This window comes from Podarcis raffonei, chromosome 12, assembly GCF_027172205.1.
Source record: "Podarcis raffonei isolate rPodRaf1 chromosome 12, rPodRaf1.pri, whole genome shotgun sequence".
NCBI lineage: Eukaryota > Metazoa > Chordata > Lepidosauria > Squamata > Lacertidae > Podarcis > Podarcis raffonei.
In genome coordinates, this window is record NC_070613.1 from 12,939,729 (window position 1) to 12,962,195 (window position 22,467).

Genomic DNA, 22,467 nt, shown 5'->3' on the forward strand with positions numbered 1-22,467 from the left:
ATCTATATTTTCATATTTAAAAAACTGGAGTTTATCATCTGCTACCTGATTACTCCATGTTTTTTAAAAAGATAGATCAACAAAGGAAATAATGAAAAAATGGTCTATTCTAATGAACTAGAATGCACTGCACACTTAACCCAGGGCATCTAGAGTGGGATAATTGTTTTCACACTTGTGGAAGTTGTGTGCTATTGTATCCTTTTCTCACTGCTTATGCATATAAGGCGACACATTACACAGAAGGGAATGAACAGAATTCTCTGTGCATTTAATGGAGTTGTGTGATTGCCCTAAAATGCATGATTATGTACACAACAATCAGAGGTCTGTGAAATTACAATTTAGCACTGCAACCTAGGCTTACGTTATTGTGTAATTCATGAGTCTCAGTGGAAGTTACCTTTAGTGATAACTGTAGGCCAGTTTGTTATTTAGAACCAGGAACTGCTGGTATCTTAAGACACAATGACAGTGGAAACTCATCAGACGGACAATGAATGTACTGATCCTGGATCTTACCATATTCTCTATAAGTTGTCCGTTTTCATAATGCAATTTTACTGAAAAATCAGCAACTCTAGTAAAGGATTTGCCATTTTCAACTAGCAAGGCTCATCTCAGACACCCAGCCTAATTCTTCAGCAAAAGGTTTATGCTCGGGAGATTCTTGGCCTAATATGTTGATAGATCAATATGGAGGTGTATCCAAAGAGGAATGGAGTTTTCTTTTCCGCTTCCAGGTTTCAAGACAGTTCTGCGCCAGCTGACACAGTAATTTAACATGGATCAATCTGAGCAAGAAGAGAGGACAGTCTGATACACCCAGCTTTCTTGGCTGCAATTTTTTTTTTTTTTTGTTATCAACTTGGACCCAATATACAAACAAGAAAAAGCAATACAAAATCAAGTGCTATGAAGTGACAGGAATGTCATGAAGTCAAAAGGGCTCGGTTCCACCACCTGCTTTTCACAGTGTTTTCTGGTGCCCGTTTACAGATGGCTTTGCAGCCTCAGAGTCTCTTGCATTGTGTGAGAGGTGAAGCTTGTCTAAACCTGCAAAACATTTCAAAAGATAGTCCATTTAAATTTCTCTTTCACTTCTGACAAGTATAGGTGTTTTCAAAATCACATTAGTCTTCGTTCCAATACATAAATAAATTGAAGATTTTTGTCTGTGGAGACCTTATCTGAGAACATGAGAAACTAGACAGGATTATAAATGGCACATGAACAGCATCTGTGCAACTAAACTGCCCCCCTTGCAACTGTCTAGTAGAACTTGCAAACACTGTAAAGTCATAATAGGAGGTATTTCCTCTCCCCAGGTCTAAATATTTGGTTGCTGATGGGAGAAGCAGAATGTCGTGGCATCATTATACAAATTTAAATTCTATCAGTTATTACAGAGGGGGAGGGGAGCTGTCCCTGAGCTTTCCATCACATCTCACTTTCACACAACAAATACTGAACATTTTCATGGCTTTGTCTATTGATTTCTAATGTGACGTTGAATTCATACACCTGCAATTTCATTATTGCTAAATTTTCAAGTAACAAGATAAGCCTCATAAACTGTAAAACAATAAACTAAATCATGCAGTTTGAAAAGCACAACAGAACGGAACAGAACATTTGTCTACTCAAAACATCTCTCTGTCCATGAGTCACTGGTGGTCTTCTAATGTTGCAATTCCTAAATTTCCACCTCAAAGCTTTCCAGCTTTTGCATCATTATCCAAAGCAAACCAATTGGCATGTCAAAACCTGATAAGAAATATCCTGTGCCCACTCTCATTGTTGGTGGATTTGATTGTGGCAACACATTCCTTAGTTACATCTTATCTGAACTACTGTGATGTGCTGTTCATGACGCTGACTGAACAGTGAAAGTTCTGCTTCAGAATATTGCAGACAGGCTATTGAACAAGGCAAGCTGTAGGTGGCATGCAACTCCCATATTACAAGAGCTTCATTTGGTACCAGTCTGCTCCCAGGGAAAATTCAAAAGTACTGACTGTTAAATCATGACAAGCCAGAGAACTACTTGGCATCAAATTGTGTAGGCTTTTGCAGATCACAACTAACATAATAATAATCTTATTATTTTTTATATATTATTATTATTGTTGTTGTTGTTGTTGTTGTTGTTGTTGTTGTTATTATTATTATTCATTACATTCTGATGGTAGATAAAGCTTTTATTCAAACAGGCTTTTGGCTTCATAAGCTGGCTTGGACACTATGGACACTTAAGTATGCAAAACAATTGGTTCAACTAGTTGTTTTAGTTGTTTTTATTTTTACTTTTATTTTATTTTTACCTTTGCTTCATTATAAGTTGCCTTGAGCACCACTTGACAAAAAGATGGGGTAAAATCAAACAAATAAATTGTTTTCTTAAAAGGAATAAACTAGATGAACTCAACACAGAACTACTCGCCACATATGTCTTTTTATACCACATGAAGGAAGCTGGAAACCCACACCAGGCAAATTACTCTCCCTATAACTCTAGAGGGATAGTTTAAATTCAAATTATGCACAATATGGCTATCAAAAGAAAGAGAACAAATGTTACCTAATGCTTTGAGAAGCTCCTCTCTAACTGCAGAGGTGAACTTTCTAACCAGACACAGGGTTGTCACAATGGCAAAGAGGATATTGTAGGACAGCACGATGTAGAAATTTCCTAGCCAGTTAAACCTTCCAAAGTCTCCAAGGAGATCAAACCTGGTAATACCTGCAGGGGGAAGAGAATGTGACATAATTCAGAAAAGCAAATGAATGAGGGTGATATCTAAGATTGAAAAATGACCTCCAAGTACTTTAATCGAAATAAATTAAAAAATTGTCCAGTTGCACCTTGGAGACCAACTAAGTTAGTTCTGGTATAAGCTTTCGTGTGCATGCACACTTCTTCAGATACACTGAAACAGAAGTCACCAGACCCTTCTATATAGTGGGAGGGTGGGATGGGGTTTTTCTCAGAAGGGTAGTAGGAGATGAGTGATTGGTCAATGGGTATGATAAATCTGTTGACGACTGTTTACGACTGCAATTAGTCCTACAGGAAAAAGCAAGGGATAGGATGCAGATGACCAAAAATAGCTTTAGAATATGTAGTGAGACAAGTCTCTCCATAGTTTTCAGTTTAGTAATAAGTTGTAATTCAGCAACTTCTCTTTCAAGTCTATTTCTGAAATTCTTTTGTAAGAATTTCAAAAGACAGCTGCTTTGAGATCCTGTATTGAATGTCCAGGGAGATTAAAGTGTTCTTCTAGTGGCTTCTCTGTCTTGTGATTCCTGATGTCAGATTTATGTTCATTTATCCTTTGGCGTAGGGTTTGTCCCGTTTGTCCAATATAGAGAGCTGAAGGGCAATGTTAGAAGATGAGCAATTAAGTAGGCCTGAGATGGTATGTTTGATGTTGTTGGGTCCAGTGATGGTGTTGTCTGGGTGTATGTGGCAGCAAAGTTGGCATCTGGGTTTATTTCAGGCACTGGTACCAGTGTCCATGTAAAGCCTGGTTGCTGTGTTATTGTGGGTGAGGAGTTGTTTAAGATTGGGTGGCTGTCTGTAGGCAATGAAAGGTTTTCCTCCCAGGGCTTGAGAAAGAGAACTGTCATTGTCTAGGAGAGGTTGTAAATCTGTAATGATGCGTTGAACTTGGGAGCTGTATGTGATTACTAGTGGTGTTCTGTTATTTTCTCTTTTGGGTCTGTCTTGCAGCAAGTTGTCTTGCAGTTTGGTTTTGTGATCTGTTGTTTAACTTCATCAGGCAGATACTTTAGTTCCAAAAAGGTTTGCTGTAGATCTCTTAGGTGAGAATCCCTGTCTGCAGAGTTGGAACAGATGCGGCTGTAACGTAGAGGCTATATACAATTGATTGTTTGGTATGTTTGGGATGGTAGCTGGAAGCATGTAGATATGTTGGTTGGTCAGTTAGTTTTCGGTACAAGGTGGTGTCTATGCACCCATCCTGTATTTTTATAGTAGTTTCCAGATAATGTATTTCTTGCATAGATTGGTTCATTGTTAGGTTGATGGTGATGTGAAAGTCACTGAATGTTCTAATACAGATAATTTTACTTTCCCATTTGCCATTCCCATTATGACAAAAGCTCTCCTCATTTTATCACCCAGAAGCCTGCTTTACTCATACTATGAAAAGCTTCATAGCATCCAATGTGGTGCGTTTTGAGATTCTGCAAAGCACCACATGACTCACTGTACCCTAATGCACTCCACTAATCCTGTTTGGACAGCTGTGCATGTGCATTTTGTTAGCTGTGTTTTAACTGTTCATCTTTGCAGTTTTAGCCTCCCTTTTATCTCTATGGCAAACAATATAGGAATTTCATTTGTGTCCCTCAGTAGGGAACTAGGGAGTCTTGCCTTTAATTTGCTTTTTGTGTAGCAGCAATGACACATCCTCTTGTGTGCATGTGTGCACACTCATTTTTTTCCTGATTATATTTTCTATAAGAAGGTCATCTTCATGCCAGTTGACAATGAATATAAGGTTTCCCACCCCCCTAGAAAGCCTCAGCAGCAAAAGATTACAGACCTATTTTTACCCCTCACATTTTTTAAGGCTGAAACACCTAATGGCTGCAATTACTCACTTCATTCTTTAAATGAATGTGTACTGAAAGTTAAGAAAAATTGCTAAACTGATGAGACTTTCAACAGCAGTTTGTGTAACAGCACAGGGGGCTTGCTCCATCAAAGGGAAAATATGGCTCTAGGCATGATCAAACATTTGAGAGTTCTTCAAGTAGCTCTTTCTAGGTTATTGATGCTACTTTCCTTTGGTTTCCCTCGTTTTCTCTACTTATCTAGCAAGTGAGTATCATCAGTAGTTATGACGGAAAAGCTCATATTTGCTAACTATTCATAGAGGTCTTATTTATTTATTTGTATCCTGCCCTTGAAATGGTCTTCAGAAACCTCAGAATCTAAACATTAAAAGAACAGTATGGTACCAGGCAAGTCTCCTGGAGGAGGATATTCCAAAACGAGGGCAGTGTGGTCCCACAACTAAAACTGCTCTTGTCCTGTTATAAACCACCACACCTCAGAAGGCCAGGAAATCCGGAGCGGAAGCTCACAAATGATAGTTTCTGTCACTGCACTGCAGCCATGAAGGGCTTTAAAGGGCACCAAGATTTTGAACTGAGCTCAGAAAGAAGACTGAGAACCACTGCAGCCAGTCTAGCACAGGGGACTATGATCCTACCACCCACCCCAGTTAGCCGTGCAGCTGTAATCTGAGCTACTTGCAATTTCCAGACTGTCTGCAAAATGTACAGCCCATTGTAATGGCCCTAGTATATTAGTTTTGTTATCTGTGGCTGCAGCTGTTTTCCTATTATCACAATGACAAGGTCATTTGTGTTATGAAACAGTCTGTGTGGCTTTTCAACAAGACCACCTCACTGAGGTTTGTGGCTATGAAGAAACCTGAATCTGGATTTTCCACAACCAACCCCAGACCTATCCACTGTGCTACACTGGCCTCCAAACTGCATGACTGCATTATTGGACAAACCTGATGGTCTACATTCCATTTGACTTCAGGACTAGTTTTAGCACTGAAACTAGCTTGGTTGCCCTGACGCCTGAAGGACAGAGGGGTATGGCCTTGTTAATACTGCTAGACCTCTCAGCAGCTTTTGATACCATCAATCAAGGGCAGGCTACTCAGCTTCTGAACTGGGGCACTTTGAATCAGTTGCTCCATTCCTATCACAGAGGCAGATTTCAGGTGCTGGTGGGAAACTACCACTGAGCTCTGTGAAATTTAGACTACAGCTGTGTTTTAGGCTTTTGCTGTCCTGTCCTTTTACTGCTAATATTTATGCCTTGGTTTATTTTTAATCTTTGCTAGCCACACTTGGAGGACAATTTGCTTGAAATCAGGCCATAAAGTCTGTGCACACATCGACACACACAAATCCCAGGGTTTGTCGGTATAAGATTCTTACTGTCTATTTTTCCTCCTTACACTACACAGAAGGCAAGGGTGTGCTACTAAGCAAATATATGCTGACTTTTCCCAGGATCTTTCCTCTTAACTCTGTCCCTATAGGGCCTACCACCCAAGCCACAGGCTTACAAGGAAACTTAGGCATTGCTGCTTGTGTTTCTGGAACCCCAGCAGTAATGCTCAAAGTATGGCGCTGACATGGGAAGAATGATCAGAGTCTGCACTGGCTTAAGAGCTCCAGCAAAGTATGTTCAGAAAGCTGTTTTATAAGACACTCAAGTTGTACCTAGATTTTCTTTCCTGAAAATATGACTGAAACCATTTACTGATCTGTAGGCAATGACAACAAACTACACACACCTCAATAAAGAGTTCTCTAAACAACAGAAATAAGACTTACCCAGTGTCCTTGACATAACTGGCAAAGCTGAACTGAGGACTAAGATTGAAACGCAGTTCCCAATTATCTGTTTGAACAAAAAAAGTATTTCAATATGATTGATGAGCTCTAAGTCCACCAAGTACAGCACTGAAAACACACCCCAGCTTCTTCTAATTTGATTTTAAAGTCTGCCCATCCCTAAGGTTAATGTTTCCTCTGCAGTTCTCCAATACTGCTGTAAGCCAAGTGTTTCCAAACAACTCAAGTCTCCTCTAAAAATGTTTATATAGACCACAGGGACTTTAGATATTGGCATATACTGTATCATACAAACACAAAGAAAGCATACTAAGCCCCTATTTCTGCCACAGATGCTTTTTAACATAACAGTGAATGTTATGTTGGCTTCCCAGATACAGAGATTCCAGCCTCTGTGCATCCAGAACGGCATTTGGTCTCTGTGTAGAAATGAGCAGCAGGCTGGACTTGCTGCTGTTTTTGGTCCCAAAGGAATCTTTGGGTTCTTTGCTGGTAAGAACCACTGCAGATCAAGAGATGAAACTGTAATGGGCATCCTTCTGTGTGCTGAAGCAGGGGGGCTGAAAGAACACTACAGGTATACAAATCACTGTATAGTTTATGGCATTTAAGGCCACTTCTATAAACACTTGCTTACATGTTCAAGATTTAGGGGGTAATTCAACACAGCATCCAGGAGACTGTTCCATAAATGCAAATATTTCTCCTTGCCCAGCAGAATCATATCCCTTCTCCTTCACACTCTTCTTGGAGTCTCCTGAGTCTCCAGAGCAGATTTGAGGGAGTCACAGGGGGAAGGAGGGGGGAAGCCCCACTGCACTAGAGGGAGTCCTTGCACTGGCTTCCGTTTATGAAATGGGTGGTTGAATCTGACCCTCACACATTAAGCATGGATTACATAAATATGTGATGAGCTCCATTGGACAAAGGTAGAGTGTATCAATCTAATAAAATAAAATGTTGAGCATTATATAGTATAGATGGGGACTGAACCTTACTGTTTCCTTTCTTCAGTTTCACAAAGGTATGAAAAAACAGCTGCCCTTAACTCAACCTCTGGGTACAGAACTGCTCTTTTACATTTCACAGTGCTTGTGCAAGAGATGTACCTCCTATCAGTATTGTCATTTAGTTGTGTCCGACTCTTCGTGACTCCATGGACCAGAGCATGCCAGGCACTCCTGTCTTCCACTGCCTCCTGTAGCTTGGTCAAACTCATGTTCATAGCTTCGAGAACAATGTCCAACCATCTCGTCCTCGTGTCGTCCCCTTCTCCTTGTGCCCTCAATCTTTCCCAACATCAGGGTCTTTTCCAGGGAGTCTTCTCTTCTCATGAGGTGGCCAAAGTATTGGAGCCTCAGCTTCAGGATCTGTCCTTCCAGTGAGCACTCAGGGCTGATTTCCTTCAGAATGGATAAGTTTGAACTTCTTGCAGTCCATGGGACTCTTGAGACTCCCCCAGCACCATAATACAAAAGCATCAATTCTTCAGCAATCAGCCTTCTTTATGGTCCAGTTCTCACTTCCATACATCACTACTGGGCAAACCATGGCTTTAACTATACAGACCTTTGTCGGCAAGGTGATGTCTCAGCTTTTTAAGATGCTGTCTAGGTTTGTCATTGCTTTTCTCCCAAGAAGCAGGCGTCTTTTAATTTCGTGGCTGCTGTCACCATCTGCAGTGATCATGGAGCCCAAGAAAGTAAAATCTCTCACTGCCTCCATTTCTTCCCCTTCTATTTGCCAGGAGGTGATGGGACCAGTGGCCATGATCTTCATTTTTTTGATGTTGAACTTCAAACCATATTTTGCGCTCTCCTCTTTCACCCTCAATAAAAGGTTCTTTAAATCCTCCTCACTTTCTGCCATCAATGTTGTGTCATCTGCATGTCTGAGGTTGTTGAGCTTCATCAGCTCTGAATCTACTTGTACTTGTCCTTATATCAGTATAGAACTATTATACTTATCTCAGTATAGCACTATTATATTAAAACTTGCCACAACACAATATAAGTTTTCAAACTCTCTAGATATATGTAATTGGCCCACAATTATTTTTCTAACATGCTGTACATGAAGGGGCTGAGCATATATATTGGGATTCCTCAACATTTTTAATCAAGGATCATCTATAGTTGTTTATTTTCCCACTTTCAAGAATTGCTTGCAAGATGAAAGCAAATATTTCCCCCTTCCTCCAATTCTTTGAATACAAAAAAAGAAAGGGGATCTCAAAAATTCAGAAGTTAATGGACAGTAGGTTTTCAGTTTAAATAATTTTGATCTGTTTGTGGGAATGACTTTTTAATGTGTACACCCCAGCACTAGTTCTTCTAAAGCCACTATAAAGTTCTGGAAAAGTCAAAGTAGCCTCAGAATAAAAAGTGTTGCTGAATAAAACTACTTCCGATTTAGTTATTCAATTTGAATTAATTTGCCTGCATTACTTTTAGCAACTAAATTCTTTGCATTTCAAAGAAGCTCCTAAAGTACAGTTTGCACAAAGTTACTCATTAGCAATACAAGGGGGGGAGGGAACCCTTCAACAGATTTTCTATGGCTAGTTAACAAGCTTGGCCATTCCAGCACTTTACAAGTGAATGGACGCCATCCAAACTAAACAGGACAAGGCTTTTCCTTCCTTCCCCTCCCCCTCAAGACCATTCAGGGCCTGAAAAAAATCTTCTAGTCTGTTTACGCAACTTACAAGCACTAATCACCACAAATGAGCCATTCAGAGCAATTACCATCTGTGGGAGTCAGGTTTGCCTTGGCTGGAAGAAATGGGCAAGCAAGAGGAGGGAGACATCACCACCTCAGACTTTTTAACCTACCTTTGTCATCGTTGTGTCATCCTTTCTGGGAGTGAAATCTCCAAAAAAGCGTAAGCTATAGAAGCCCACAACCGAAGAGACCATTAGATAGCTGTGAGAATCAAGGAATAAAAGAACCACTAAAGAATGCCGGTTTCAGACTCCTAGAAGACTTAAGCACCACAAAGGGAAGGGGAGAGAGAGAGAGAGAGAGAGAGAGAGAGAGAGAGAGAGAGAGAGAAATAACAACCACTTTTGAGTGCATGGGAATGGCCAGCCTGTCATTTTCTCTCTTCTAGGCAAGTGTCTTAGTAAATTAACAGCATCCCAGAAAATTAGACAGAATACTTGTTAACAGACAAGAACGCCTACTGAAAGAAAGGATACAAAATCAAAATGATCTCGAGTGCTGCTCCCACAAAACCAAATGTGGACAGAGAGGCATTTCCTATGCCAGGCCCCTGCAAGATTTAAGAAACAAAAGTATTACACAGACAGCACTATTATTTTTCTGCCCATAAAATCTCAAGTGCATTGGACAGAAGTACTAAAAATGAAGAGTTAGGAAGCATCATTTTCTGATAATCTTCTTACTAAGCTAATCCCTAGCCATTAATAATCGCACTCTATCAAGGCTGAAAACATGAGCCAGACATTTCAAAACGTAATTATTAGCCATCCAGATGAGCTATGTTAGAATGCCAGTGTGCACATTCAGAATATTGAAATGCACAAATAATTTGACGCAAATAAAGGGAAACCAGGGGAATTGTAAAGCAGCTTGCCTTACTGGCTACTGCAGTCTCAACAGTAAACACAACTCTTTCAAAATCATGCTCCATGTGTAAATAGAGTAACACAGAAAAGTCACAATATAACTAAGATATATACAAAGAAGGGTGACTGTACACAACTAGAGCTTTGTTCAGTCTTGCTGCTGATGTGGTCCCTGTTGCTTTAGATACATGCCACTTTAAACAGCTTTCCCCACCAGTGGTGGTTAAAATGGTGACAAACAAACAGCTCTGTGCATTATTAACCTGTACACATATGCTGCCGCTTCCAACATTGATTATTGAGATTGTTCCTTTTATTCTATTTAGATATGTTCCAAATGCCAAACAATGTGCGAAGCACACTTCACAATATGAAAACTTGAGGTTGCGTGACTGCTATTAAACTCAAAGTCAGGGACAGAATTCATACTTCTGAACACAGGTCTGCAATTCTATACCCATTTTCCTGAAGCCCACTGAATTCAATGGGACTTTTCCAAGTAGGCATGTATTAGATTGTGCTGTCAATGTGCCTTTTGCTGGTGTTAATATCACAAAAGAATAACACTTTACCCTTGACCCCTTTGGCATTGCAGTTTCATCAACCAGCAGGCAAAGAATATTGCAAGCAACCAAGAGGACAGAGATTGCCTTAAAAAGAAAAAGAAACATCAAGTCATGAAGGTTCAAAAACATTTGCTGTATTTCACACTGATTACCATTTCTGAGGAATCCCCCTCTGTACTGGAGAAGAAAACTGGGTGCTAATGGCTTAGGGCAGTGGTTCCCACAGGGTGTGGCAGGAGAGGGTGGCAAGTGTGGCAGATTCAAGGACAATCAAAGAAACATTTAAACATTTCAGTGTAGTATAGTATCATATCACATCAATATAATTGTTTTATACTCTCTGGATGTCCCACAATCATATTATAAAGTACCGTATTTTTCGCCCTATAGGACGCACTTTTTCCCCTCCAAAAATGAAGGGGAAATGTGTGTGCGTCCTATGGGGCGAATGTAGGCTTTCGCTGAAGCTTGGAGAGCGAGAGGGGTCGGTGCGCACCAACCCCTCTCCCTCTCCAGGCTTCAGGAAGCTATCCGCAAGCCTTGGGAGCCCGCGGGAGTTCCCGCCGGGCTCCCAAGGTTTGCGGACAGCGGCCTGCAGCCCAAAACCCGGGGAGCGCAGCAGAGCGCGCCCCGGTCTTCGGGCAGATATCCGCAAGCCTGGGGAGCCCGGCGGGAGTAGCCTGTTCTGGGGGCTGGGGTTGGGGGAAGCTCAGGCTTCCCCCGCCTCAGCCCCGCGCCTGGGGGGGATTTTTTTTCTTTATTTCTTTATTTCTCCCAAAAAAACCCTAGGTGCGCCCTATGGGCCGGTGCGCCCTATAGGGCGAAAGATACCATAGTTGTGTTCTATGTTATAAATCAAGCACAAAAAGAAGTTGTTTCTTTTTGTTTTCCAATGTACTTCTTATCAATAAAAAATTGGTGTGGCACAAGCAAATTTTTATTCTGGAAGTGTGGCCCAGGCCCAGAGAAAAAAGTTTGAGAACCACTGGCTTAGGGAGACAAAACAGCTTCTTCTTATTTTGTTACTCAGCTCACACACGTACATGAAAAAGATCACTAATCTCAAAAGGACAGATGGGTTTTAAGCAATGGAAGGAAATTACAGCTTACAGTTTCAATTAGCAGCAGGATCATTACAGCTGGATACACAAGATTCCTCTCCCAAGCTGAAGCCTTTTTCCGTCGTTCTTTTAAGAGACAAATAAGCAAACTTGCTATATTAAGGTGTTTAGATGCAAACATCTTTTCCTATTCTGAAAGTAGAAGTTCTCTAAGATATAGATCCACCACACTTAACTAAAAGCAGCCCCAATTAATATTGTAAGCAAGACTACTGTGGAATTCCAAGGACAACTTCCTAGCCTACCTCTGGTTTCAGAAGCAATTTGTAGGTCATTTATATTGCCCTGTCAGGCAATAAGTGGCACACACATTACTCCGCGTACCATTAAATTGTCCCTAACCATGACCAGGCAAAGTAGTGGAAGGATTCATTTTGGGGATATCAACCACCTACCCATCTTTCTGGAATGTTTTCCCCAACAATCTGGCTTCACATATGAGGAAGCGCTTGGAACATTCAAACATTTGGCTCCCTGTATGGAGTCTGCAATGGTACCCTTTTCACTACAGATTACATCACATGCAAAAAGCTTATCAAAAAGAGCTAACATCCCATTGACAGAAGAATGTATATGTAATTTATTTCCTCTTTTAATATAATTTTCCAAAAGCGTAATCAACCCATGGAATTTGCTACAAGGTGTGGCAATTCTCACCAACTCAGGTGGCTTTAAAAAGTGATTGGACGAATGCATGGGAGGATAAGGCTTATGATGGCTCCAGGACCAGAAACAGAATGCATCTGAAGACCAGCTGGTTAAGCACAGCAGCAGGAAAGGGCTACTGCACTCATGACCTATTTGTGGGCTTCCCACAGGCATCTATGGGAATCGGGGTGCTGGACTACACAGCTCTTTGGTCTAATCCAGTAGGGCTCTTATTTCCTTATCTTGTGTGACTATATTCATCCGTCAGATGGGATACTTAATTTTAAAAAACAACTAAAAGCTATTAAGTACATATTTACTGTGTCCCATCAGGGGAAAAGACAGGGCATAAATAAATCAAAACCCATTTACAGGACTGCAGGGTTTCCTGCCATGAAGTGTGATGTTAACAAAACCTATTTACACAAGAGATCGTCTTGGTAATAACACCTGATATGATAAGCACACACATTTCTAACACCACCCAGAAACAGTTTTAAACTGAACTAACACACACACACAGGGAACCACAGAAAAGGCCCGATGTAATTACCCAATTTTGTCTTCATACTCTTCACATTACTTAGTTCCTGCTTCAGCTGCTTTGTGTTGTACTCCACTGGTGAAGACATCCCTGTTCAAGAAGAAAGACATGGCCACTTGGTTAAGGCTACTAAAACAAACCTGGCTGGATTATAATGGTGCAAAAGAAGCAATTGCGTCAGGGCCCATGCCAATAGGGGCCCAAGACTATGAGCTGAAGCTGCTAGGAAAGTTATGAAGCAAAATGTGCAAGCAACCTTCTAAATGATTTCTGTGAAAAGACTCACATTGACTGCTGCCAGCTATGTTTTTAGCCAATGAGTTAAATCAGAACTGTGACTGATGAGTTGTTTGAATCCCAGACTATCAGAATCCCTGGGATCCTAAAGAGTTGTTATTTTCCTTCCTCTTTCCTGCTTTTTTCTTCTTTTCTAGTCCTTGGCATTTCCACTGCCCTTCCTTTCTTTGCAGAAACCAGGACGCACCTTTCCTGTGGTCCATCTGCAAAAATATAAATTGTCCTCTGCTTCCACATGGAAAAAGGCAAACACCTCTTTAACCATTTTACATCAGGACCAGAACCATAGATCACAGGTGGAGCATAATGTTTGTATGCATGGAGTCCCAGGTTCAACCTTTGGCATCACCAGTAATGAGGATAACAGCACAGCTAGGAAAGTCCTCAAAGAGCAGCTGCCCCTTGGAGCAGAGAAGAGTGAGCTAAATAATGGGCTACCCTGTATAAAGGAAGCTTTATTTGTCAATACAGGTGTTTGGATGCTCACCAAATCTCGCTGCATCTGCAGTAATTTTCACATCAGTGTTAATGGGAAATACATCAAATCTTTAATATTTACACTGACGCATAAATGACAGGTCTTACAACTTCCTCCGAGATGATAACAAGGCAACACTAATCCCAATATTTTGCCAAAGAGCAAGGCAACATTTTAGAGCAATCACATCAGAACTCTGAAAGACAGCACAAACTATTCAAAGCACTACAGCCTCTCAACTTCATTTCAAACAAGCACAAAAGTTTAATGTCTGCATTGTCTAGCCAATAAATCAAACTGGTAGACAGAACATGTCCAGGCTAGTCATGAAAAATTAGAAGGGATTCTCCAAGAAAACCACAAAGCAGCTCATTTAAGGTCAATTTAACAGTATTATTTTGTTTTTCTTCCAGCCCCAACATAATATTTCAGTACCTCAAAGGAAATTGTAGGAGTATCTATTTGCATTCCCTGTAGGTGATTGGCAGTTCAACACCAATTAGTTCAAAATTACACTGTTACTAGTACGCAATAAAAACAACACCTTTCATCTTTCTTACATAGGTCAGAATACCTTCAGAGCCAATAACTTTGATCAAATAAGCATTTTTGATCCTGCCCCACCCGTCTACTTGGATTCAGGAAAACTAATAGCTAAAGGCAACTTTTCCCTTTTAATATAAAGAAAGTCCTAGCTTTATTCTTTTGGTGTAGGAATGATGTGGGTATTGAAATACAATATGCTAGAAACACTTCTGCCAATCCAGTCTCTTTCGCAACAAGAAAGTTTAGGCAGATCATCCATTGCAGGGATGATTTCCTCACCACCAAAAAAAAAAGTATATGGGGAAAATAAAGTTATATAAAATTCACATTTTATAAATTATAAGTGTTTTTAATGACTGGCATTATCTTAAAAAGGCGTTTTTAAAAGACACAAGATTAATAATAATTTAAGTTTTTTCAGTCTGATTCCTAGAAGCATTCTGCTAAGCCAGAACCGAAGTAAAAATATTGCTGATTCAGACCCCACCGTCTAGGAAATTATGAAGATTATAGCTACCAAAGTTTCTCATTCTTTCCAGGATGAGGGGCAGGTTCCATAGCCCTTCATTATGCTAGTACCTGAGTTTCTGCAAAAAAGGGGATTAACATCTGTTCTATGTGTGTCCACACTTGCAAACAGGTGCTCAATACTTCCTTGTTCAGTATTTGTTAGTTCTCACTAGCATACAAAGACACGGTTCTTCAACAGCTGTGTTTGTTTTTCTTGGATAGATGAGTGGGACAAGCGAAGGTCCACAGCACCACTGTGTTGACTGCCCCACAGACAAAGGAAGATTCTGAAAAGGTTCCATGTTTAGCCCAGGGAATTTTTATGTACAATGCTTTATTACACACAAACCAACTAACTTATTCAAGAAACCGAGGAGAACATTTCCTGTTTTGTGGTTGCAGTTCCAACACCTCTGATCCTACACTGTTGCAACTGTGGATAAACAGGAACTGCAGCTTCCTACTCCAAAGCTGTTCTTTGGGATTCTTCAGGGAGAGGGGATTTTCATCAGGACTGGCATGGGAGAAAGGCTTAACTTCCCTTCCTCTCAAAGTCCTGATTAGTCATAGGGGCAGTATCTCCAGCAATTGCTGGGTGAAGTGCAGGAAGCATACGAAGCTTTCTTCTACCCAATGAGACAATTGGTCCATCCAGCTCATTACTGTTTAGACTGACTGGTGGCAACTCTCCAGTTTCAGGCAGTCCTACCTGGAGATACCAGTCTGGTATCCCGGGACACCAGGGACTTTCTACATGTGGAGCAGACGCTTCACCACCAAGCTATGGTCCTTCTCAACAGTTGACTAACTAGCTGACCCCCTGATCAGGAGCACTCAGCACTGCAATGTTTTGTAGCAGGCCCATCTGTCCACAAAAAGTTGAAAATAGTCAAACTAAAGGGAATGTGACTCTAGTAACTACACGTATTCCAAAGCTTCTCAGCTATACAGTAAAACATCTAAGCAACTGAAATGCATGTTTTAGTCTTCCCATCTGATTCCCTGAAAGGACAGAATTCAAAACCGATTGTGTCAAAACACGATTTCTCTTAAGGAAAGAAGGGGGGGGGGGGAACCATGACCATTCCATGAGCACCAAGGAAACAATAATGAAATACACAGCAACAATTACTGTGCCGTTCCATCATAACATCACGCTCGGTAGTTAGGGAAAAAATAATTACTCCACTGTAGCTTCAAAGAAATTCACTGACATTTGTGCTAAAGGTAATATATAAACCAGTTCAATGAAACAGATGCTCTGCTCTAAAAATCTCAAGGTAGTCTTTGAAATTCCAACTATAATTCTCTGTATTTTAGATGCTTATACAAATAAAACTATTCTCTATGGTTACATTATGACATGCAATGCCCTTGAGCTCATTTGGAGGTTCTAGCAGGGCAGCACAGCTATCATATACCTTTGGCCGAAGAACGGTGCATTCATTCTAATCTGAGATAGTCATCCTCTTCCACCAAACTTGCAGCTTCAGGAAGGATGCACATGGAGCAGTGAGGGAGGAAGGGCCCAATCAACCTTGGCAACCAATGGAATGACAGACGTCACAGCCAGATCACCCTCAAAACAATGTCACTTCATTGAAATTGTCATCCTATTTTTGTTTCTTGTTTTTTTTCTTCTTATGACCTTCATTTCTATACTGCCAGAACAGTACACAAACACTTGGGCCACAATCCAGCAGCATGTGCATACCCTCTGATGGAAAAGGACAATGTGGTATTTCTTTCTGCGAGTTCCCTGTAACGTTTTATGCATAGCATGTAAAGAAATGGTTGGCATCCATCTGTTTTAGAGGCAAAGGAGCGGGCCTCCAGTGGTTCTGAAGTTAAATCACTGCATTAGCAGCACCAAAGTAACCTCTCCAGGGTGCAAGCCTGGGACGTGTGTATGGGGGTCCTGGGCTGCCCAGATGACAAGACCCCCCTCTCTTGGCCTCCCTGATGTGGTCCAAAGGAAAGCAGAGTGCATTTGGCACCAGCTTGGCTGCAGCAGCTTCCGGAAGGAGGCATACAAGGAAATGTATTCTTGGTTTTGCCTTTATTTAAAATGGCTGCCTACACCACAATCCGTTCAGAGTGCTTCCAGAGAGCCAGTGTGGTGTAGTGGTTAAGAGCGGTAGTCTCGTAATCTGGGGAACCAGGTTCGCGTCTCCGCTCCTCCACATGCAGCTGCTGGGCGACCTTGGGCCAGTCACCCTTCTCTGAAGTCTCTCAGCCTCACTCACCTCACAGAGTGTGTGTTGTGAGGGAAGAAGGGAAAGGAGAATGTTAGCCGCTTTGAGATTGCTTAAAGGGAGTGAAAGGCGGGATATCAAATTCAAACTCTTCTTCTTCCTTAAGAAAAGGCAGGTTTGGATCGAAAACAAATGTGGCAGCTGGTAAAGCTTATCATTTCTGTAGAAATGACAAAATACTGCCTCTTTATACAACCAGATACAAGACGAACCACCATACATATCAAACATACCTACCATTTAGCCTCCTCATGATAGCTTCTTCTTCTAAGGTGATGATATATATCTGTTCATCCAAGTCTTCAAGGATCTAAGTCAGAAATTTAGACACTAGATAAATATGCATTACAGGTAGTCCATACACAATTCACCATGTGCAAAACCTAGAGGGAATAGGAGCCTAGGCATGAGGACAACCTATACCACTGGGCCAAGTGTGAACTGGCCCTCAGCTGACCAAAATGGCAACGTTTATTTTTAAAACAATGCTTCTGGCATTCTCCTAGGTTTTTCTCTTGGTTCCCAAACACAATAGATAATTTTAAAATTTGTGCATATAGAATTTATCCTATGTGATGAGAAAAATTCTTCATGTTGTCTACATATGGGGAAGGTTTGTTAAAAAAACGTTCACTTGACGACACAGGTCAAGACCACAATTCTGAAAATATGCAGGTACAGATTTATTTATATGTAGGACCCAGGTTACAACATAAAAGCATTTTCCTATAACAAAGACTATGAAACAAAAACTTTCAAGTTTGTTCAGACCTAATATTTTTTCTAGAAAGGTATTACAGTTTAAGTCACCTGGCCTGAGATAGCTCAGTCAGTAGCACATGAGAATCTTAATCTCTGGGTCGTGGCTTTGAGCCCCATATTGAGCAAAGGATCCCTACATTGTTGGGGTTGGACTGGATGACCCTCAAGGTCCCTTCCAATTCTATGATTCTATGAATCTGTGATTCTAACAGAACTTGGTCAAACACAGACTTTTTAGGTAAAGCTACTTTCTAGTTGGGACGCTGGTGGCGCTGTGGGTAAAACCTCAGTGCCTAGGACTTGCCGATCGTATGGTCGGCGGTTCGAATCCCCGCGGCAGGGTGAGCTCCCGTCGTTCGGTCCCAGCTCCTGCCCACCTAGCAGTTCGAAAGCACTCTTAAGTGCAAGTAGATAAATAGGTACCGCTTTATAGCGGGAAGGTAAACGGTGTTTCCGTGTGCTGCGCTGGTGCTGGCTCGCCAGCTGCAGCTTCGTCACACTGGCCACGTGACCCAGAAGTGTCCTCGGACGGTGACGGCTCATGGCCTCTAGAGCGAGATGAGCACGCAACCCCAGAGTCGGACACGACTGGCACGTATGGGCAGGGGTACCTTTACTACTTTCTAGTTTGGGATTCAGGTCCCAAGCACCATATTTTTGGGCCCGTTACAAACATGTTAACATGTGCCTTCTCCGCACACTTGCCATGATCCCATACATACAATTTCATGTTATCATAAAAGAAATTTTTCTAATTCTGAAATTGTATACCTTTCTGAAATTGCACCATGGTGCACACTGAGGTTTCTCTGCCATGCCCCCAAACACTCCTCATTTCTGCTATTTTGTTAGAACACAAATTCCAGCCTCAATGAAAGTTCTACAAAGCTTGCTGACTATTTTGTAAAAAAAATGGTCCTAACAAAGGGAGTAATGTTTTGCTTTTTTTATCATATTCTACCAACACAGCAGCAAACGTTTTACAAATAAATCGATTCATTTCACAGCTTTATCTTTCTGCACTTTTTCTTTGCAAAATCATAGATTGTTTTCCAAAAAAATCAATTTCTCATTAGATCCCTTGACCGACAAAATAGCCAGGTGCCATAACTGGAGTTTTTGATGAGTGCAAGCTTGCTTACACTTATTTCAGTGTCTGACAGAGAGCCTGGCAGTGTGCAAAAAGTAAGGAGGGCTATATACACTTCACTGAAAACTAACTGCAGTTGTTTGTTGCAAATATCCTTTAGTAAGGTAAGTGATGATACTTCACACTCTTTTCCAAGTGGACTTGGAATATTTATTTTCAGGTGGAAATGTCTCTGAAATATCTGTAGGATATGTGTGAAACAGACATTTAGAAGTTTCCTCCAGTTTATCGGGGCCTAGTTAAGTATTTTATGACTGAACAAAATATAGAGCATATGGGTTTATTTGATTACAATTTAGCCTCCTTATCCCCTCATGGTAATGGGGTTACAGCCTGGCCAGACCAGGCTCCCACTTGATCTCAACCCACCCACCCTCATGCTTGGGACCTGTTTGGATTTGCTTATTCCATCAAAGCAGGCAACACCTACCGCTGGCTTTACAAGCAACTGACCCATCACTGTAAACATTCGTGAAAGTCCCACTGGTGTGCATACTGTGGAGGAAAACGAAAGATAACACAGTTCTAGACTCCATTAAACAGAATCTGAAAGAATTAATATAGGGAACGGGCAATTGTAGTTAGCAAGAGAAGCTCCATTCTGCCCCATAGTTTCATAATTTGTTGCAATGCAGGATAGGCATTGGCTGTTTTCAAGCAAGTCAGAAACTCTAGTAGGGGTATGGAGTTAGCTTTACAGTTGTCTGAATTACGGCCAAATCCATTTCCTTTTTTCATTTTATTACTCTGTCTTATTCTCATATCACTGAAATTTAAAACTGAGAATGATTCAAAGATGAGTTGTTTTGTCCAATTTATGAGAAACTACCTCCACCCTGTTACTGGTCAATATTCTGCCACCAATAATGAATTTCCTGGGAGTATCTTGTAGAAGTTTTATTGTTCAAGTAAAAAGTTAAATTAGATACAGTTTGTAAGCTTGTATTCCTATGCTGCAAGTTGCCCAGACAACAATGTCACAGAGTGACTACATAAATATACTTAGCAGATAAGTAAATAAATATCCCTCCCCTTTTAACAGATGCTTCTACACTCTGAGCATATACTGGGATAGTAACAGAGCTCAGCGGCAGAGCATATGCTTTGCCATGCAGAAGGCCTGGCTTCAAACCCCAGCATCTCCAGCCAAAAGTATATCAGGTAGCATAACATCATAAGAGGAGGCTGCTGAATCAGACAATGGCCCATGTAGTCCAGTATCCTGTTCTTACAGTGGTCAAGATGCCTACGGGAAACCTGTAAGGAGGACCTGAGCACCATCCGCGGAGGCAGAGCACGGCCTCTGTCATGGCTAAAAGCCACTGAGGGACTTCTCTTCTATGAATCTGTCTAAGCCCCCTTTTAAAGCCATATAGATGGTGTGAAAGATCGCTGTCTGAGACCTGAAAAGCTGTTGCCAGTCAAGAAGAAGAAGAAGAAGAAGAAGAAGAAGAAGAAGAAGAAGAAGAAGAAGAAGAAGAAGAAGGAGAGAAGAGTTTGGATTTGATATCCCGCTTTATCATTACCCTAAGGAGTCTCAAAGTGGCTAACAATCTCCTTTTCCCTTCCTCCCCCACAACAAACACTCTGTGAGGTGAGTGGGGCTGAGAGACTTCAGAGAGAAGTGTGACTAGCCCAAGTTCACCCAGCAGCTGCATGTGGAGGAGCGGGGAATCGAACCTGGTTCACCAGATTATGAGTCCACTGCTCTTAACCACTACACCACACTGGCCCAGAGCAGACCATTCTGAGCTTGGTGAAGTTTGACCTGGCATAAGGCAGGCTCCTCTGTTTCTGTATATCTCATTGGGGGCACCCAAGCTGCTGTACGCAGCTTTGTCCTGAGATGTTTATTTGTTGCTCAGGTTCAGGCAACTGGCAAGCATGCTGTCTCCTCTTGTTCATACGCTGCAGACTACAATTGTAACTTTTCATGACACCTTGCTAGCTCTCAAATATGCAGTCTCCAATTTCCCTTCTGTATAATGGACAAAACTCAAAACAGAGGGATATAAGAAACAAGTCTTTACATTTTTTTTACATACGAAAAGGAGCTGTTATGAATGCCAAGATATGGTTTTTCCAGCACTGAAGTTTTCACAACTAGTGAGCGCATTTATAAACAAATGTTGTTAATACTAGTCAAAAACCAATAGCCAGGGGTGAAAGGATAAAGGCGTTGATACTCAAACGTCAAAAATAATTACATATGCATTACTTCCTCTTCTGGCATATACTGCAAGACTTACGTAGAAGTAATAAACATCCCATCAGTGATATACAGGAATATAAATAAGGGAGGTAGAATTCCCAAAGATCTGAAAATAAAAAAGGTAAAATGGATTCAGCTTGTACACTATTTTGTCTCTTTTGGGCAATAACATGGGAAAAAAGTATGCCGATCACCGTGCAATCATTCTGCTGCTGTCTTCGTAAACAATTATACTACCACGCTTACAAATTTTTGGACCACAAACATTTACTTTAACACTTTAACAGTGGCTGACTGAAGACATGGACAAATCTATCCTATGAATGCATATACAGTGGTGCCCCGCAAGATGAATGCCTCGTAAGACGAAAAACTCGCTAGACGAAAGAGTTTTCCGTTTTTTGAGTTGCTTCGCAAGACGAATTTCCCTATGGGCTTGCTTCGCAAGACGAAAACGTCTTGCAAGTTTGTTTCCTTTTCCGTAAAACCGTTAATACCCAGGGTGCATTGCTTGAAGAGGTGCAGTTGCGACTTGACTTCGAGGAGCAACACATAGCACGCGGTGTGGTAGCCTTTTTTGAGGTTTTTGAGGACTTTGCTGATTTTTGAAGCTTTTCCAAAACTTCTTTTGCAGCCATTTGGTAAGTTAAACTTTTAAAACTTTTTGGGGGGTTTTTGGATTTTGGGTTGGGGTGTTTGGAATTCAAGGACTTGAAGTTGGGGAGAGGTTTGCAAGAATCTGGGAGCTTGTGTGGTTTTTTCCTGCATTTTTATGATTTTTAGTGACCATTGGGCCACTCTGCTGTTTTTTTAAAAAAAATTCTGGGTTTGAATTTCTGTGTGGTGGGTGGCTGGGGGAACAGTTGAGGAGGGGTTTGCAAGAATCTGGAAGCTTGTGTGGTTTTTTTTTTTTTTTGAATTTTTATGATTTTTTATTACCATTGGGCCATGTTGTTTTTTTTAAAAAAAAAAATCTGGCTTTGAATTTCTGTGTGGTGGGTGGCTGGGGGAACAGTTGAGGAGGGGTTTGCAAGAATCTGGGAGCTTGTGTGGTGTTTTTTTATAATTTTTATGATTTTCTGTGACCATTGGGCCACTCTGCTATTGTTTAAAAAAAATTCTGGGTTTGAATTTCTGTGCGGTGGGTGGCTGGGGAACAGTTGAGGAGGGGTTTGCAAGAATCTGGGAGCTTGTGTGGGTTGTTTTTTTTTTTGAATTTTTATGATTTTCTGTGACCATTGGGCCATGTTGTTGTTTTTTAAAAAAATTATCTGGGTTTGAATTTCTGTGTGGTGGGCGGCTGGGGGAACAGTTGGGGAGGGGTTTGCAACAGTTGGGGAGGGGTTTGCAATTTCTGTGTGGTGGGTGGGTGGC

General features: G+C 41.2%; 1 protein-coding gene across 1 annotated transcript in view; it reads right to left on the reverse strand.

Moving 5' to 3' along the window:
* Positions 1 to 246: 246 nt before the first annotated feature.
* LMBR1 (limb development membrane protein 1) overlaps positions 247 to 22,467 on the reverse strand; it is a 68,459-nt gene continuing 46,238 nt past the window's right edge. Inside the window, exons 7-17 of the mRNA XM_053359388.1 lie at positions 21,131 to 21,199; positions 19,312 to 19,376; positions 17,207 to 17,279; positions 12,893 to 12,973; positions 11,681 to 11,757; positions 10,577 to 10,654; positions 9,615 to 9,688; positions 9,249 to 9,339; positions 6,394 to 6,460; positions 2,582 to 2,743; positions 247 to 1,056 (exon numbers count right to left, since the gene is read on the reverse strand). Coding sequence (XP_053215363.1) covers positions 971 to 1,056; positions 2,582 to 2,743; positions 6,394 to 6,460; positions 9,249 to 9,339; positions 9,615 to 9,688; positions 10,577 to 10,654; positions 11,681 to 11,757; positions 12,893 to 12,973; positions 17,207 to 17,279; positions 19,312 to 19,376; positions 21,131 to 21,199 — 923 coding nt within the window. The 3' untranslated portion in view covers positions 247 to 970. The remainder of the gene's footprint in view (positions 1,057 to 2,581; positions 2,744 to 6,393; positions 6,461 to 9,248; positions 9,340 to 9,614; positions 9,689 to 10,576; positions 10,655 to 11,680; positions 11,758 to 12,892; positions 12,974 to 17,206; positions 17,280 to 19,311; positions 19,377 to 21,130; positions 21,200 to 22,467) is intronic.